Source organism: Bos javanicus, chromosome 16 (assembly GCF_032452875.1).
Source record: "Bos javanicus breed banteng chromosome 16, ARS-OSU_banteng_1.0, whole genome shotgun sequence".
NCBI lineage: Eukaryota > Metazoa > Chordata > Mammalia > Artiodactyla > Bovidae > Bos > Bos javanicus.
In genome coordinates this window covers 35,814,944-35,834,510 of record NC_083883.1, presented here as the reverse complement: position 1 = coordinate 35,834,510, position 19,567 = coordinate 35,814,944, and the positions used below count along the sequence as shown (strand labels likewise).

General features: G+C 40.2%; 1 protein-coding gene across 1 annotated transcript in view; it reads left to right on the top strand.

The window, feature by feature from the left end:
• The first annotated feature begins 1,420 nt into the window (after positions 1-1,420).
• The window catches only part of WDR64 (WD repeat domain 64), a 121,110-nt gene continuing 102,963 nt past the window's right edge, over positions 1,421-19,567 (top strand). Inside the window, exons 1-3 of the mRNA XM_061382520.1 lie at positions 1,421-1,825; positions 12,681-12,811; positions 19,159-19,261. Coding sequence (XP_061238504.1) covers positions 1,681-1,825; positions 12,681-12,811; positions 19,159-19,261 — 379 coding nt within the window. The 5' untranslated portion in view covers positions 1,421-1,680. The remainder of the gene's footprint in view (positions 1,826-12,680; positions 12,812-19,158; positions 19,262-19,567) is intronic.

The window sequence follows — 19,567 nt, the reverse complement described above, 5'->3', positions numbered from 1 at the left end:
ATATCAGCATTCTACTCAATAGCAGATTAGTGATTACTGTATAGACTGTCCTGACAACAGATTTGGCTCCACCTCTGACTCTGTGATGTTATCTCCCCACCTTCTCTTCCCATACCACATCACCCCAGTCACATGACTGCTTTGTTGTTTCTCAGACATATTAAGCACAGTTTGATATTGGGACTTTATGCATGCTTTTCTTGGAATACCTTTCTACCATTTGTCCACATGGCTTGCTACCTTCCTTCTCTCTGGTTTGTGTCCAGGTGTCTTTCTATTAGTGAGTCCTTTTCTGAGCTCCCTCATCCATGTCCTTTGACTTATCCCCCAACCCAACATACTTTTACTCTTTTTCTTTAGCGTACTTATCACCTTTTGCCATATTACTTACTTGCTTTTTTGTGTGTCTTCTCCATCAGATTGAAAGCTCAATAAGCTCTTTTGTTCACTGTTGTTTCCTCAGTGCCTAAAATAGTACCTAATGTGAAGCAGGTGTTCAGTGAATATCTGCTGAATGAATGAAAATGAGAATGCATGAGAATGGTAGGAAAAGTGGTCCTTCCTGTGTCACTACCTATATTTTGAAAGCTTTAAAGGGAAAAGAGAAGGAACAAAAGAAATTAGGAGATTTTTTTCCTACATAAAAGTCTTATTTTGTCCTTTTAGTAGCCAGAGATGAATATTAAGGAGACAGTATTACAACTGGAGGTACCCAGCAATGCTACCTGATTCACTTCTGAATGCAAGGTCTTGCCAATGTTTTTAAAGATGGACTTCATCTAACTCACCTAAAGCATAGGAAGTTAGCTCATGGTGGATAAAATATTAGACAATCTCTCCTTCCCATAAAGAGTTAAATATTGGAAAACTGGATTAAATAGCAATTGCACCTCAATAGTATTGGAGTATTGGAGCTTGCAATTAGAGGAAAGGAGACAAGGAGATAGCTTCTTCTCATTCAACTAATGATACCTTGAAAGAACTTTCCTCTCAGTCAGGAATTACCTCTTCCTCATACTGACTTGCTTTATTATTTTAATTGAAGGACAATACATAAAAGAAGAAAAAGTATCTTTATTCTCTGTGACCTCAAAGACCATCTTCATTTGTCATAGAAAGGTCAGATACTGAAATACATTTTCATCTTTAGAAGTTCAGGTATCCAATCAAATATGGCTGCAAGAGTGAATGTGAATTTACTCTCCAGGGCATATCCTGAGGAAGGCAAAATGAGGTGAAAAGAGATATGGGGGGAGAAGGTAATGCCCAGTTTCCAAACTTGGCCTTTATCCATTCTTCTTTCCTCTTAGGGAGTATATACACACACCCACACATGCATAGACACAAATTTGTGGAGAAAGAAATCTCAATTTCCTCTTTATGAAGGAAGGAGGATGTTACAAAGGTATTATGATGCAATAAGGACCATATGAAGGACACTGGTAACATTATGAGGTCAGGAGTTTTACTGAAGTGTTTGCCTATATGAAATGCATTAGACCTAAGTCAGTGTTTTCCCTGCTATACTCCTACCCACAGTATGGGATGTTAAGATCAAAGGAATGAGACCTAGGGCAAAAACTGAGGCAGCAGGGAGGCATTGCAACAACTGGAAGGTTTTCCCAGTTGGCAAATTTACACTGTTATTTCTGGACAAAATAAAAGATTCCCTATGTCCTTATGGATATCAGGGAGGAAAAACATATCAACACTGCACTGCAGGTTAGCAGTTTCAGGACAGCCTTGAGAGGGTTTGAAAGATTGGTTGAACACGTAGCAGCCCAGAAAAGAGATGAAAGAGCCGGCGTGTTTGCCCCAAAAGAAGGTAAGATCAGTGAACATGGGGCAGTCTAGTTGGCTCTGTTGATTAGAACTGGGAATACTATCAAACAGAAAGATAATAGAATTTAATAATTTACAAATTACTTTAATAAATAATTTAATTACTTCTTGTAACAGGGAGAGGCAACATAGCTGAATAGCAAAGACATTGAATGGGAGGGTGGTGTACAGTTCCTCATCTGACTCTGTCCTTGAATAGCTAAGTGGACTTGAGGAAGCTCTTTTCATTTCTCTGAATCTTCAGTTCAGTTCAGTTCAGTTGCTCAGTCATGTCCGACTCTTTGTGACCCCATGAATCGCAGCACGCCAGGCCTCCCTGTCCATCACCAACTCCTGGAGTTTACCCAAACTCATGTCCATCGAGTCAGTGATGCCATCCAGCCATCTCATCCTCTGTCGTCTCCTTCTCCTCCTGCCCCCAGTCCCTCCCAGCATTAGGGTCTTTTCCAATGAATCAACTCTTTGCATGAGGTGGCCAAAGTACTGGAGTTTCAGCCTCAGCATCAGTCCTTCCAATGAACACCCAGGGCTGATCTCCTTTAGAATGGACTGGTTAGATCTCCTCGCAGTCCAAGGGACTCTCAAGAGTCTTCTCCAACACCACAGTTCAAAAGCATCAATTCTTCAGCGCTCAGCCTTCTTCACAGTCCAAATCTCACATCCATACATGACCACAGGAAAAACCATAGCCTTGACTAGATGGACCTTTGTTGGCAAAGTAATGTCTCTGCTTTTGAATATGCTATCTAGGTTGGTCATAGCTTTCCTTCCAAGGAGTAAGCATGTTTTAATTTCATGGCTGCAGTCACCATCTGCAGTGATTTTGGAGCCCCCACAAATAAAGTCAGCCACTGTTTCCGCATCTATTTGCCATGAAGTGATGGGACCAGATGCCATGATCTTATTTTTCTGAATGTTGAGCTTTCAGTTGTGTCCAATTCTTTGTGACCCCATGGACTGCAGACCATCAGGCTCCTCTGTCCATGGAATTCTCCAGGAAAGAATACTGGTGTGGGTAGCCATTCCATTCTCCAGGAGACCTTCCATAACCAGGGATCAAACCCAGGTTTCCTGTATTGCAGGAGGATTCTTTACCACTTGAGTAACTAGTGCATAGTGATCATTAGTAAGCCACATGAACTACCTGCCATCACTTTACTTAAGGGTATACAAGATCATAAAGAATTTTATAAGTAAGGCAAAGTTTCCTGCCTCACCACGGTTCACTCGCTGGGCCTCTCCTCATGTCTCTGCTGCTGCTGCTGCTAAGTTGCTTCAGTCGTGTCCGACTCTGTGCGACCCCATAGACGGCAGCCCACCAGGCTCCCCTGTCCCTGGGATTCTCCAGGCAAGAACACTGGAGTGGGTTGCTATTTCCTTCTCCAATGCATTAAAGTGAAAAGTTAAAGTGAAGTCACTCAGTCGTGTCTGACTCTTAGCGACCCCATGGACTGCAGCCTACCAGTCTCTAGGCTGGAATAATTTCAAGCATGCCAAGGTAAGGAGATAGTGATGAGCAGTGATCTGCCAGGATTACTAGAATCAGATACCAACACAGAACTGAACGTATAGCTCCATGGTCAAGGTTGAAGGGGAGTGGTGTAGTGTGTAGCTTCAGATCATTGAGGATAGCAGTGAAGAGCAAGGCTTAACGGTAGAGTAAAATTCTAACAGAACAAATCCTGCTGTTGTAAGGGAAGTAATGGGGCCCACATAACTGCTAGAGGGTCAGCATGGCCAGCCTTTTAATATGCCAGGCTGGAGTAGGAAATGGCAACTCACTCCAGTATTTTTGCCTGGGAAATCCTATGGATAGAGGAGCCTGCTGGGCTACAGTCCCTGGGGTTGCAAAGAGAAGGACATGACTGAGTGACTCAACAACAATGACAACAACATAGTCATAAATAAGCGAAAATGTTGACTTTGGGTGTTCAAACCCAAACCAGTATTATTTGAATAGTCTTACTGACTTAAAAAACATGCACAACCTGAGAGCTGCGAGTTAAATTTAATTGGGGGCAAAATGGGGACTACAGTCTGGGAGACAGCACCTCAGATACCTCTGAGAGACTGCTCCAAGAGGTAGTGGGGGAAGGTCAATATATGAGATTTTGGAGAAATGGGAGTTCATGCAATCAAGCACTTATCTTACAAAAGATTTTCTGCTAGTCACAAGGCGCTGATGTCACCATAAAGGGATTTAGGACTTTTGTAGATAGGAGGAGATTGCAAGGGATGGGATCAGTTCCTGAAAATAATCCAACTATCTAAAGACCTGTTCCACCAGTTTTCCTGGAGCTTGTGCCTGCATGCTAAGTCACTTCAGTCCTATCCTACTCTTTGCGGCCCACCAGATTCCTCTGTTTATGGGATTCTCCAGGCAAGAACACTAGAGTGGGTTGCCATGCCCTCCTCCAGGAGATCTTCCCGATCCAAGGATCAAACCCAAGTGTCTTACAACTCCTGCATTGGGAAGTGGGTTCTTTACCACTAGTGCCACCTAGGAACCCCTGCTCTCCACCCTGAACTCCCTTCAGAGTGTCAAAGGTCAGCTGCTACAGCAGCACAGATTCAATCCCAGCAAAGGCAGATGGCAAATGCCCTTGGCAACTGCCAATTTGTAGTTGATAGTATTTAAGAATTTACAAATCATTTTAATAAATAAAATTTAATTACTTCTCATGACAATTCTAAAAGGCAAATATTACTGTCATTGCTATTTTTTTTGTTGTTGAGTTGCTAAATCATGTCCAACTCTTTTGTGACCCCATGGATGTCTAGTCAAAGCTGTTTTTTCCAGTAGTCATGTATGGATGTGAGAGTTGGACCATTGAAGAAAGCTGAGTGCCGAAGAATTGATGCTTTCGAACTGTGGTGTTAGAGAAGACTCTTGAAAGTCCCTTAGACAGCAAGGAGACCAAACTAGCCAATCCTAAAGGAAATCAGTTCTGAATTTTCATTGGAAGGACTGATGCTGAAGCTGAAGCTCCTATACTTTGGCCACTTGATGCAAAGAACTGACTTATTAGAAAAGCCCCTGATGCTGAGAAAGATTGAAGGCAGGAGGAGAAGGGGATGACAGAGGATGAGATGGTTGAGTGACATCACCAACTCGATGGATATGAGTTCGAGTAAACTCCGGGAGTTGATGACGGACAGGGAAGCCTGGCATGGTGCAGTTCATGGGGTCGCAAAGGGTTAGACATGACTGAGTAATGAACTGAACTGGACTCTAGTCTGCCAGGCTCCTTATTGCTATTAGCTCCATTTTATTTGTTAACAAATGAGAGATACGTAAAAATCATCTGTTCAAGTCACTCAATTCCTAAGTGTTAGAGCTGACTCAGATCTTTTATTAATAGATATGCTTTTGTTAAATGACTGAGAACTTGGCTGGGGTTTCTAAACTACTCAATAAGCTTTCATGTTTCCCTAGTCCCCTTGTCAGTTTGTTTTAACTCTTTCTGTAACTGATTTTCCAAACCCTTGCATTTTTTTGAGTCCTCAATGGGATCTCACCTCCTCTCAGTCAAGCTTCCAACATCATAAGTGAAAGCAAAGCCAAAAGATAGGAATTCTCTCAAACTCTCTTTCTTCCACTTCCAAATTAACCTGAAGCAATACCTGTCCTCTCTGCCATGCCTCCTCCCCTCCAGAGCTGTTGCTACCTTGCTGCAACAACTGCAAAATCCTCCTTTTCCACTGGTTTTGTCCTCTAAAACTGAAATTATGACAGTCCTTACCTTGACTTTCTCTAAAGCTTGTATGTTTTTCCTTTGCTTCTCTGCTAAATTTCCCCATAGTGTCACCACTTCGTTTTCAATCAAGTATGGCTTCCTTCATCACTTTGCTGAAAAATCCTCTTACCAAGGTATTCGATCACCTAATATGCCTTCCAAATTCAACAACTTGTTTATATTTTCCAGCTTAGTTGACCATTTCACTGCATAAACAGTTAGCTGCTACTGCTTCTAGAAATTATCTTCTGTGTCACTCATTAACACCACTCTCCTCTTATTTTTTCCTCTTCTCATTCTTTCTTTGCCTCTTTTTTTCTTGAGCTTTGCCCCCATTGTCTCTCAGTCTTACAGCATAGACATGAACTAACTAGTCTCCTAAGCCAGGTGTCTTGGTATAAATGTTGACTGTTTCTTTCACAGCATCTCACTCTTGGGTTATTATAACAGCTTCTTTATATAATGGTTTTCTTGCCAAGAGTGATTCCTTTCTGTATAGTTCTGCTGGGAGATTTTCCATTAAAAATCTGTTTAGAATTTCCACATTCCTAGTTTATTAGAGCACCCTTAAAATCCATATACGTTAACCTGGCATCATCCCCTAACCTACTTCAGTTGTAGCTCCTTGGAATTGCCCGGCCTGCACCTTCTGTCCTAACATTAACTTCTCAGCATTTCCAAACCTGGCATACTGTTAATGACTCTGATTTTGCACGCGTTATCCCTGCAAAGTGGTATACATTTCCTCCCTTTTTGAGGGTCTATGAATACTTCCTCATTTTTCAAGATCGAAATCAAACATCACTTCTTTACAAAAGCTTCCAAACTTCTCCTGAGCAAAGCCATCCTTAGAAATTTTGATGCACTTTATTGCCATCTCTGCTTTTGAACTGTGGTGTTGGAGAAGACTCTTGAGAGTCCTATGGACTGCAAGGAGATCCAACCAGTCCATTCTAAAGGAGATCAGTCCTGGGTATTCTTTGCAAGGAATGATGCTAAAGCTGAAACTCCAGTACTTTAGGCACCTCATGCGAAGAGTTGATTCATTGGAAAAGACCCTGATGCTGGGAGGGATTGGGGGCAGGAGGAAAAGGGGAAGGCAGAGGATGAGATGGCTGGATGGCGTCACCGACTCAATGGATGTAAGTTTGAGTGAACTCCGGGAGTTGGTGATGGACAGGGAAGCCTGGCGTGCTGTGGTTCATGGGGTTGCAAAGAGTCAGACATGACTGAGCGACTGAACTGAACTGATTGCCATCTTAAGGAATTTACTGCTAATCTTAACTTGTTGAAATTGATATACATGTGTGTATTCCTGCCTTTTCTTTCCAGCATTGAACTGTGAGTGCTTTGAAGACTTGGTAACCTTAGGGTTAGCCCAGAGTCTGAAGCCAGGAAGCACTCCTTAAATGTGTGCTAAACAAATAAACCTTGCTTAAATCTACAAGCTTGCAATTACAAAGCCACAGTGAAAATTTCTTTCTCTAGTATATATGTTTGGAGAAGGCACTGGCGACCCACTTCAGTACTTTTGCCTGGAAACTTCCATGGACGGAGAATCCTGGTAGGCTGCAGTCCATGGGATTGCTGAATCGGACACGACTGAGCGACTTCACTTTCACTTTTCACTTTTGTGCATTGGAGAAGGAAATGGCAACCAACTCCAGTGTTCTTGCCTGGAGAATCCCAGGGATGGGGGAGCCTGGTGGGCTGCCGTCTATGGGGTCGCACAGAGTCGGACACGACTGACGTGACTTAGCAGCAGCAGCAGTATATATGTTTATATACACACACATATACATATATTTATGTTTATATAGAGAGAACACATATATATTATAGACATATATATATATACATTTTATAGTAAATTATACTATAACTAATGTGTAATGTACTAGTGGACTAAACTAAAAGATTGAGAAGGGAGAAATGTATCTGAATTTTGATCAGACTGCTAATACTGGCATACATTCATTTTTGTTGTTGTTGTTTAGTTGTTTAGTTGTGTCTGACTCTTTTGAGATACCATGGACTGTAGCCCACCAGGCCCCTCTGTCCATTGGAATTCCAAGGCAAGAATACTGGAGTGGGTTATCATTTCCTTCTCCAGGTGATCTTCCCAACCCTAGAGATTGAACCTGTGTCTCCTCCCTGGCAGGTGGATTCTTTACCAGTGAGCCACTTGGGGAGCCCCAAATCGGATCTGCCTCTCACCATAGGCAAGATTGGCAAGAAGCTGAGAACTACAGAGAATATTTCTTAATGGCACCGTTGTTTACCTCAAAAACTATATCAAGTATATTGTAGGAGTTCATCTGTGCAATATTGCTCTTAAATCTTATTGTTAATTACCCAATAGACTTAAAATCATCTGAGGAAAGAAAAATCTTACATTCCTTATCCAGTGGCATTTAGAATGAGACATCTATCTTTAATAGTTGGTATGAATTTAAAACAGCTAAGCAATTTGGATCTCTCATATGAATTTCAAACTTAATATTACCAAGATTGAATGGTTTATTTTTCTCAAGAAATATGACTCTTACTCGTTTTCCCCTGTTTTGGTAAATAGAACCAATATCTGTTCAGTTTTGAAATCAGAAACCTGAGTGTCATTCTAGAGCAAGGTTTCTCAACCTTGATACTGTTGACATTTGGGGCTTGATAATTCTTTCTTCTGTCTGTATGTGTATTCTATGGGTATGTGTGTGAGGCCAGGAGTGGGGGTGGGCTATCTTGTGCACTGTAGAATATTTAGTGGCATCTCTGGTTTCTACCCACCAGATGTCAGTAGCATCTTTATTTCTCATTGTAACAATCAAAAATGTCTGCAGATATTGCCAAATAGGTAGGGCAAACTCTCCCAATAATAACCATTACTCTAGAATCCAGCCTGTCCTTCACTCACAAATTCTGTCCCCCAAACTTACAAGCTGTTGCAAGTCTTTGCAATTCTACTTCCAGCCATATCTCACCATCTCACTGATCTCTCTTTGGTGCCTGTGTGTGTATGTGTGTATGAGTTGCTCAGTCATGTCCGACTCTCTGCGATCCCATGGACTGTAGCCCCCCAGGCTTCTCTGTCCATTGAATTCTCCAGGCAAGAATACTGGAGTGGGTTGTCATTTCCTTCTCCAGGGATCTTTCCTACCCAGGAATTGAATCCAGGTCTCCTGGATTGCAGGCAGATTATTTACCATCAGTGCCTATACCACTTATCATTCAGCTGAGGACACTTTCAAGAATGAAAGGGGTTGTTATTAATAATTAAGTGGACAAAATAGGTGGGCTTCCCAGGTGGCTAAGTGGTAAAGAATCCACCTGCCAATGCAGGAGATGTGAGTTCAATCCTTGGGTCAGGAAGATCCCCTGGAGGAGGAAATGGCAACTCACTCCAGTATGCTTGCCTGGGAAATCCCATGGACAGAGGAGCCTGGCAGGCTACAGTTCATGGGGTGGCAAAGAGTTAGACAAGATTGAGCAACTGAGCATACTCACAGAGAAAAGAGGCATAAATGTATCATCTTGACCTAAGCCTCCACATCTGAAACCTGAATTAAATACTCAAACCCCTCACTAACTTTATAGTTTTCATCCTTGTCTCCTTATAGCAACCAGGGTCTTTCAAACCCTCTGGTGATAGCTCACCACCATGCTTAGAATAAAATACAAACTTCTAACTCTAACTTGGCCCTCCTTCCTCTCTGATCTCACCTCATGATAACTTTCCCCAGTCTTCACTATGCTTCATATCACTGACTTTTTCAGAACGCACCAAGCTCTTTCCTGCCTTAGCATCTTTGTGTTTGTCAGCCTCTACCTAAAATGCTCTTCTCTAGCTTTAGCATATGTCTGACTCCTTTTGCTTATCAGGTCTCAGCTTTGTTGCTTTTTACCTGTCCTTAGAAAGGGATTCTCTCGGGTCCACACTCACTCACCAGCACAAGATAATTCTGTTAATATCACATCTCCCTATTGATTCCCTTCTGAGCATTTATCTTACTCTCAGCAATTCTCACATTGTTACTAAGATATGACCTACTCACAGTAAAGCACAGAAAGCACACTGTTCTTAAGTGTATAACTCAATACATTTGGACATATGTAAACATACCTGTAGGTATCAACTAGATCAAGACAGAGAATATCTCTACCATTCCAGAATGTTCTCTCATGCCCTGTTATGCAGATAACCACTAATCCAATGTCCATCTCTAATAATTAGTTTTCCCTGTCATAGCCCATAAATATCTTATTCACTTGGTTTTCTGTTTATCCCATTAGAATATAAACTACCAGAAGAAGGGGTCTTGCCTACCTAGTTTTCCATTCTATGACCACTGTCTAGCTCAGCTCTGACACATAAGTTGCTTAATGTATATTTGTGTCTAGCTCCTTGTTGTCCGGTAACTCAATAGCTACGCCCCAGTGAATCACGAAATTTGTCAAAATCAACATTCAGTCAATGGTGTGGTTTGTGTACATGTGTGTTTACAGTGTCAAATAGTCAACAACTGTTCTTCATAGTGATTGTAATTATGTCCATTTAAAACATGGGAAACTAGAAAGTCAGAAATATTAAGTTACTAGTATGGCTCACAAAAAATCAATAATTATCAAAGCTTAGTTCAGTTCAATTCAGTCGCTCAATCATGTCCAACTCTTTGCGACCCCATGAACCACAGCACGCCAGGCCTCCCTGTCCATCACCAACTCCCGGAATCCACCGAAACCCATGTCCATTGAGTCGGTGATGCCATCCAACCATCTCATCCTCTGTCGTCCCCTTCTCCTCCTGCCCTCAATCTTTCTCAGCATCAGAGTCTTTTCAAATGAGTCAGCTCTTTGCATCAAATGTCCAAAGTATTGGAGTTTCAGCTTCAACATCAGTCCTACCAATGAACACCCAGGACTGATCTCCTTTAGGATGAACTGGTTGGATCTCCTTGCAGTCCAAGGGACTCTCAAGAGTCTTCTCCGACACAACAGTTTAAAAGCATCAATTCTTCGGCACTCAGCTTTCTTCACAGTCCAACTCTCACATCTGTACATGACCACAGGAAAAACCATAGCCTTGACTAGATGGACCTTTGTTGACAAAGTAATGTCTCTGCTTTTTAATATGCTCTCTAGGTTGGTATAACTTTCCTTCCAAGGAGTAAGCATCTCTTAATTTCATGGCTGCAATCACCATCTGCAGTGATTTTGGAGCCCCAAAAAAGAAAGTCGGCCACCGTTTCCACTGTTTCCCAATCTATTTCCCATGAAGTGATGGGATCGGATGCCATGATCTTCGTTTTCTGAATGTTGAGCTTTAAGCCAACATTTTAACTCTCCTCTTTCACTTTCATCAAGAGGCTTTTGAGTTCCTCTTCACTTTCTGCCATAAGCGTGGTGTCATCGGCATATCTGAGGTTGTTGATATTTCTCCCGGCAATCTTGATTCCAGCTTGTACTTCTTCCAGCCCAGTGTTTCTCATGATGTACTCTGCATATAAGTTAAATAAGCAGGGTGACAATATACAGCCTTGACGTACTCCTTTTCCTATTTGGAACCAGTCTGTTGTTCCATGTCCAGTTCTAACTGTTGCTTCCTGACCTGCATACAGCTAGAGTCCAGATTTTTTTTTTTTTTACTTTGTCTAGCACCCACTCCAGTACTCTTGCCTGGAGAATCCCAGGGATCAGGGAGCCTGGTTGGCTTCCATCTATGGGATCGCACAGAGTCGGACATGACTGAAGCGACTTAGCAGCAGCAGCAGCACGTGGCAAGTTAGTGATAAAAATTCAGGAAAAGTCAGATGTTATCCAAGACTTTAGGAAATTTGACATTAGTAAAAATTATTTCAAGGAGAGAGATTTTAGAAGAGATAGTGAAAAACAGATTGGAGCCTTTCAACAATTACAAAACAACTGCAAATGGTAAAGAGAAAGAGGGAAGTTACACAAATAATGACAGTAGATACGAAGAACATTACTGAATAGGTTCTGCATGTAAAGGATTGGGATAAACTGTGAAAAATAATGCATTACAAGCGTGTAGGGGCAGGAGAATTCTGGGAACCAAGGAACCTGCAGGTAGGTTGTTACCAGACCACTTCCAATAACAACCTCTTTGCTGAGACCTAAGAGGAGTAAGGGGCAAGTGAGGGCTCAGGATCTGTGGGAGTTCCACTGAAAGGTGGTATGGAGACCTGTCTTTCATGTGTTGAATGAATTCACCTCTCTTTCCTTTAACATGTATCAGAACATTATTATGAGCTGAACTCTCTCATCACATACTCCTGTTCCCATTCTTCTTTCTTTCACAGGAGTTCTCCCCACCCCCAGTAAATTTCTTGCAATTCTGCATCTGTCTTGGGTCTGCTTCTTAGAGAATCCAAAATGAAACACCCTCACTTTACATAATATGTAAAAATATGCTGAGATGAACTAACAACATAATGGAAGAAATAATATAATTTTGGTGAGAAAAAAACAAAACAAAACAAAACAAAAGAAGACATGCTCTTTACTCACTTTTATTGTCTACCCAATATTAGTTTGAGGAAATACTCCTGTTAGTAAAACTTCTTCCTAATATGAAAGAAGTAATTCACTTTCTTACCTTTGTATTCCTGAACAAGACTTCTAAAATAATTGAAATAAAATCTATTGGGGAGATACTAAACACCAAAGTAAATTATTTCTTTCTGACTACATAATATTCTAGCCAAGAGCTTAGTTATGTTCCCATGGAAAGATCTTTAAACTTTAGAAGTTGTTATAGGTTGAAATAAGGACATAGATTGGGCTTCCCAGGTGGCTCAGTGGTAAAGAATCCACCTGCTAGTGAAGGAGACATGGGTTCAATCCTTGAGTTGGGAAGATCCCCTGGAGGAGGGCATGGCAACCCAGTCCAGTATTCTTGACTGAAGAATCCCCATGGACAGAGGAGCCTGGTGGGCTACAACCCATGGGATCACAAAGAGTCAGATATGACTTAGCAACTAAACCATCACCACCAGGAAATAAATTAGAAAATAGAAAAAGCAACTAAAAATGCAGTATAGTCCTTTGAATTTTCTGACAATGTTCTTGTGCTTTGTTACAATGCAGATGCAGTTGATTATGACAAGTTTTACAAGATGGTACAGGAACTCTTTGGTCCAGAAGTGAGGAGTCAAGATGTGAAATGCTTTTATAGGAAGCTCTGCAACAACCCAGATGCATCTATAGACTGGTGTGAGGTATCCACTTTTCTTGTTTATAATATGAAAATCTGGTATTATTTTCCCTTGTTCAGCAAAAAATAAGTGTTAACCCCATAGGGGTTAACCACAGTGTGCCGTGGTTTCGATGCCTATACCCATTAAAGGCAAGGCACTGCCCATAATTAAGTGAGTAAGGCAGACAGAGTAAGGTTTTCATTACATTCTAAATGAGATATTCTTTTTCAGTAGTGTCAATGTATATAAATTTCAGTATATCCATATTTTTAAGAGAAGAATGAGGTTGACCAGCTCTTACATTTGCCAAGTCATTTTCTTATCAGTCTGGTATTGACTCCTTAGATATCGTTCTGGTGTTATTGGAAGAACATATGTGAAGAAGCATATTTGATTGCAAAATAATCTGTGAACTATGGAAAAAGAGAGGGGAAATTCTTCACTCCTCATTTAAAACTCACAGAAGACTGCATTCTATAGATATGTTTATAAATCTAAAAGGATTTGAGGTAACTTAGAATTGAAAAAATTGCACACTGCATACAGAGTAATCAAAATGATCTCTTAAATTATTTGGCTGTCTCTGAAAAATCAGTAGATATAGTAGAAAAAGAAATAGCAAGGATTTAATGGATTTGACTATCACATTTAAGGAGCTAGTAAATATGTGTATATAGAATTTTGAATCAAAGATTTAGAAGAGATACATCTTCTCAATTATATATAGGGCCATCACAAAATTGACTATGTGGAAAGCTAAAAGTAATATTTCAATTGATTCCAATTTGATAAAATCAGAAACCAATAGTAAATGATAGCTCAGATCCTCAAAGTCAAACAAATAAATTCATGAATTAATTTTGGGGGAAAAATTGCAAACAAAAAAGTATTTCTATTAAGCCTTTAAGGAACACAAAATTCCCAAACTGAAACCAAGAAAAAGCCTGCAGGACCTTCCCAGTAGGTCTGGGACAATACAAACTGCTCTGTGTCCCTGCTTGTTGTTGATTGGGAAAAGCAGCTATAGAAATATACCATGACTCCCTAGGCTCTCCGTGTAGAGTGAAGGACAGGCCCTAGCAGTTAAAGTTTGGGAAGTACAGAATGCAGAAACAAAGACAGGAGAGTCAGGCAGGAGAGTACCTATAACTCGAGCAGTTATGGCTATAGCTTAAAAGAGTTAAACATAACAGATCTATCCTAAAGACCCCAGATTCTGTTTTAAAGACATAACCCTAAGTATGAAGCAAGTACCTAACTTTTGCAGATATTAAAACACCCACCAGGTTGACTGCAACTTTAACCAGAAGTTCACTGCATCAGTATGCCCCTGGCATGTAGCCCCCAGACTAGTTAGAACCAGAAAACTGAAAATGGAGATTCCAACCATCAGCTAATCAGGGAATTTGAGCACAAGCTGATTTTTATTGTGAGCACAAGCTGATCACATACCCTGATTCTTAGTATCTGACTTATTTCACTTAGCATAATACTCTCAAGGTCCAGCATGTTATTGCAAACAGCAGGATTTCCTTTTATCTAACCTAACAACTCAAACTCATGTTCATCGAATCAGTGATGCCATCGAACCATCTCATCTTCTGTGATCCCCTTCTCCTCCTGCCTTCAATCTGTCCCAGCATCAGGGTCTTTTCTGAGGAGTCAGTTCATTGCATCAGGTGACCAAAACATTAGAGCTTCAGCATCAGTCCTTCCAATGAATATTCAGGACTGATTTTCTTTAGGATTGACTGGTGCTCAGCTTTCTTTATGGTCCAACTCTCACATCCAAAAATGATCACTGGATATATTGGGTGGGCCAAAAAGCTCCTTTGGCTTTTTAAATAAAAATAAAAGACACATTTTTCATTTTTCACCAAGAACCTTATTGAACAATGTCTTCAGTGCTTTGTTCCACTGCCTTCAGCAATTTTTCAGGCAACTTCATAATTCTGTCTTCCCAAAACTTCTCACCTTTTTGAGCAAAGAACTGTTCCCGGTGCCTTTTTCAGTCTTCAGGAAAATTGAAACTTTTTCCATTAAGAGAATTTTGTGAAGACTTCTGAAGGTGCAGTGTCTGAAAAATATGGTGGATGAATCAGAACTACCCAGCCAAGCTGTAACAGTTTTTGCCTGGTCATCAAAGAAACATGAGGTCTTGTATTATCCTGATGGAAGATTATGCACTTTCTGTTGACTAATTCCTGACACTTTCCATTGAGTGCCGCTTTCAGTTGGTCTAATAGTAGGTGGTACTTGTTGGAATTAATCCTTTGGTTTTCTGGAAGAAGCTCATAATAGAGGAGTTCCTTCCAGTCTCACCATGTACACTACATCACCTTCTTTGGATGAAGACCGGCCTTTGGTGTGGTGGTGTCATTTCGCTTGCCCCATGATCTTTTATATTCCGTATTATTATACAGTACCCACTTTTCATTGCCTGTCATAATTTTTTTTTTCAAAACATGGAAAGTTTTCATCACACTTCAGTAGAGAATTTCATGCGGAAGTATAGTCAAGAAGGTTTTGTTCATTTAACTTATGTTAATGTTAACCCAAACATCAAAGTGATTAACATAGCCAGGCTGGTGCAAGTGACTTTCAAGGCTTGATTTGGATGCTTTGACTATAGTGGCTATCTCCTGGGTGGTAAACTTTGATGTTCTCAGTGAGTGTCTGGATTGGATTGTCATCAACCACTCTACCTGACCACAGAGTACTGTCTAGTATGAAACCTCCAGCATGAAACTTCGCAAACCACTTTTGACATGTTTCATCAGTCATGGCACCTTCTCCATACAGAGGACAAACTTTTGGCCCCCCCCTTTTTTTTTGCATTGCAACTATGTTTTAACATTTCTTGAAATAATGAAGCATAATATGCCAAAATGTTGCTTTTTTTCTTTATTCAATATTAAAAATGGCTACATAAAAATTCACCAATTTGATGTTTTTTCTAAAAAATGCATGCTGATATGACAGCTGTGACAATCTAATAAAATTAGTTCTTTTTTTACATTTTCAAAAAATCCAATTTATCATAGCCAGGTTCTCAAAGTTCATTGCACATTTAAAACTGCCTTCATGCATTTTGTATATTCAGTTCAGTTCAGTCACTCAGTCATGTCCGACTCTTTGTGACCCCATGAATCCCAGCATGCCAGGCCTCCCTGTCCATCACCAACTCCCAGAGTTCACTCAAACTCATGTCCATTGCGTCGGTGATGGCATCCAGCCATCTCATCTTCTGTCGTCCCCTTCTCCTCCTGCCCCATGGGATCACAAAAGAGTTGGACATGACTTAGTGACTAAGCAACAAAAATACTGTAAACCTGAAACTATTTGCTAACTTCAAAAATGAGAAAAGAATGCTCCAGGATAGGTTTAAAAATGAGTTGCATACTGGTTTTTATTTTTCTTTATCTGCTTTTTATTTTCTCCAAATATTCTACATTGAACATGTGTTCCTTAGGTAATCAGGGAATAAAAAAAAAGTATAGTTAAAAAAGATGGATCACTTAATGCATGTAGCAAGCCCTTTAAATAACATAGTTAAAATGAAAATTAACACTGTAAAATATCATCAATAGTCATAAAATTCTCTAAAATGTCCCACTGGTTACTAGACTGAAATTTAAACCATTGAAAGAGAAATTTTGAGATTCTTGAGGCTACAGCCCATCACAAGAAAGTAGATGTTTTTTGTTCTTTAAAAACATTTTTTGTAAACCTTTTCTTTCAAAGTGTAATAACAGATAAAGACAGCTAAAGAGGGGTCTCTTTGAAAGGCCTTTATGTTGTATAATATCTCAAATTTTTTCTCAATAAATGTTAGTAATTTGATGTTTTTAGTATTCTTTGGAAATTGCTTATGGTAAGTATTGCAATATTGTATCACTAAGCTTAAAAATAGCAAAATGTATCATTTTCATAAGAGCAGATGTCCTATAGGATGGCACCTATCATAGATGTGACTGTAAACCACATATATGACAGATTGCATGGCTAATGTACTGACCGGGCAAGCAGCAAAGGTGCCCAGTGGACAGTTTAGAACCTGCAAAGAGGATATTAACGCAAATATTCATTCCTATTGTCATTTCACATTATTATCTGAAAATTATCTCACACGACTATCTGAAGTTAAATAGCCTGCTAATATCGGTATTTGTATTGTATTTTGCACAAATAGCTTATTGTATTGAATTGCATTTATAAAAGGAGGATGTGATAGGCAGAATGCTAAAGATGTCCCCCATGCCAGCCACCCATCCCAAGATTCTTGTCCTGTGGTCATCCAATAAAACATCAGAGTAATTTAGGTACTGCTGTGAAGGGACTTGGACTGCAAGGAGATCCAACCAGTCCATTCTAAAGGAGATCAGTCTTGGGTATTCTTTGGAAGGAATGATGCTAAAGCTGAAACTCCAGTACTTTGGCCACCTCATGTGAAGAGTTGACTCATTGGAAAAGACTCTGATGCTGGGAGTGATTGGGGGCAGGAGGAGAAGGGGACGACAGAGGATGAGATGGCTGGATGGCATCACTGACTCAATGGACGTGAGTCTGAGTGAACTCCAGGAGTTGGTGATGGACAGGGAGGCCTGGCGTGCTGCGATTCATGGGGTAACAAACAGTCAGACACGATAGCGAATGAACTGACTGACTGACTGTGAAGGGACTTTGCAGATGCAATTACAATGACTAATTAGTTACCTTAAAATAGATTGTCCTGGATTATCTGGGTGGACCCAATGTAATCACAGGAGTCCTTAAAAAGGGAAGAAGAAGGCGGAAGAAGATTCTAAATGTGAAGGATGTGAAGCACCATTGCTGGTGCTGAGATGTAGGGGCCCAAGTAGTAGGACTGAAAAGAGGCCTCTGAAAGGTTGGGGTAGCCCCACCTGACAGTTAGCAAGGACGTGAGGACCTCGGGCCTTCCTTTCAGCATGCTCTCGATCCTTCAAAGGGACATAGATGCTGCATGCAGAATGTTTTGTACTCATGGAAAGTTAGCTTCAATTTCTGAAAAGTAATAAATTTCTTAATCTTTTAATGAATATTGGTTTTGCTGATGGGAAGAAAAATGGAAAAATACAAAAGAGTCTTTGATAATCTTGGTCTTCCCAAGGAATAAAACCTAATTGTAGGAAATTATTAAGGCAGTTGATAGATGTTGTGAGGTTTGGATGTGGGAGAATGTAAAGGAGGAAGTAGCAACATTTGTGAAACAACTGATGAAAGGATACGTAAACACATAAAGCTAAGCCATTACCTACATCAAAATAAACAAATGTTATTATAACAGACTGATATATAGTTGGTCCCTCATGGGCAGCTTCTTAGAAAGGTGCGCTCCCAGGCCTACAAGTCCGAACTGCACTTGAGTAAGATCCAGTGGTTCATATCCACACTTGAGTTTCAGAAGCTCATTCTACTCATTTACTAACAAGACTAGCTAATCTCAAGTTTATGAGAAATACAGTGTCATTAACTTCTAAGAACTTTATTTCTGCTTATCATAAGACAACTGAAAAAATAGCTATCTTATGTTTCAAATTCCTTGGAATTACACAATCTTGACAATTTATTCACAAATAAAAAGTACTTTATTTCTTCAAGATATTCTTTTTATAATAATTGATTAATGCAATTCCTGGAGGGTAGGATTTGGAACAGTAAAATTCCAAAGTGAGTGTAAGTGTTAGTTTCTCAATTGTGTCCAACTCTTTGCCACCCCATAGACTGTAGCCCGCCAGGCTCCTCTGTCCATGGAATTCTCCAGCAAGAATATTGGAATGGGTAACCATTGCCTTCTCCAGGGGATCTTCCTGACCCAGGGATCAAACTTGGGTTTCCTGAACTGCAGGCAGATTCTTAATTGCCTGAGCCACCAGGGAAAGCCCAACCCCCGCCCCCCTCCCCTACCACCAATAAAGAAATGAAAAGTCTTGCTCAGGAAGATTTATGGAAAATGGGTAGGAATAGTTATTTGAGAGTGGCAAAATTCAGCATCAGTGTTCTCAATTGAGCACTGAGAACTGTCTGATGAAGACTGATTTGATTTCCAAACAAGTGCCAGCTCCTAATTGAACTATCAGTCTGAGCAAGGATATCAGCCTGGGACATCAGTTTATCCATTGGAAAGAAAAATCTATGACTGCTCAAAACTCATGCCCATCAGCATGCAGTATGCTGAATAATGTTAAACTGCCTTCCGATATTTATATCAGAACTTTGTATTTATAAAGCAATGTGTTGATTGTTAATTCAAAGTAAGCCTTCAGATTCAACTGACATTAAATCTCTTACTCTATAGCCATTTCTGAGATACTGTGAGTGTTTACCTGTGTTGTTTGTATTTTCAGATCTTTGGCTACTTTTCCTCTGAAGAAGATTCTCTTATTAACCAAATGGATGAAGAAAATTTGGTTTTCCTCGTTTCTAGAAAACAGCGAGTTGTAATTTCAGGTGATAATTTAATTTCCCTAACAAATTAACATGGGTTTTAATATTTTATCAAAAATAAATAGTGGGAATACATTTCCATTGAACCATTTTCCATCTTATTTACTTGATCAGTAATTTATAACAAGAGAGGGGAGTGACAGTTTCAAATGCAGTATCAGAAGAAACTTGCAGTCGAGTTGAAAATATTATCATTGCTCTGAAGGACACTAAGTAGGGAATATAAGGAGGGAAAACTCCAATTTTTCAGAAATGGTTCAGATCTCAAGTTAAATCTCTCCACAGTGTCACCTCAATAATGTGTGCTCC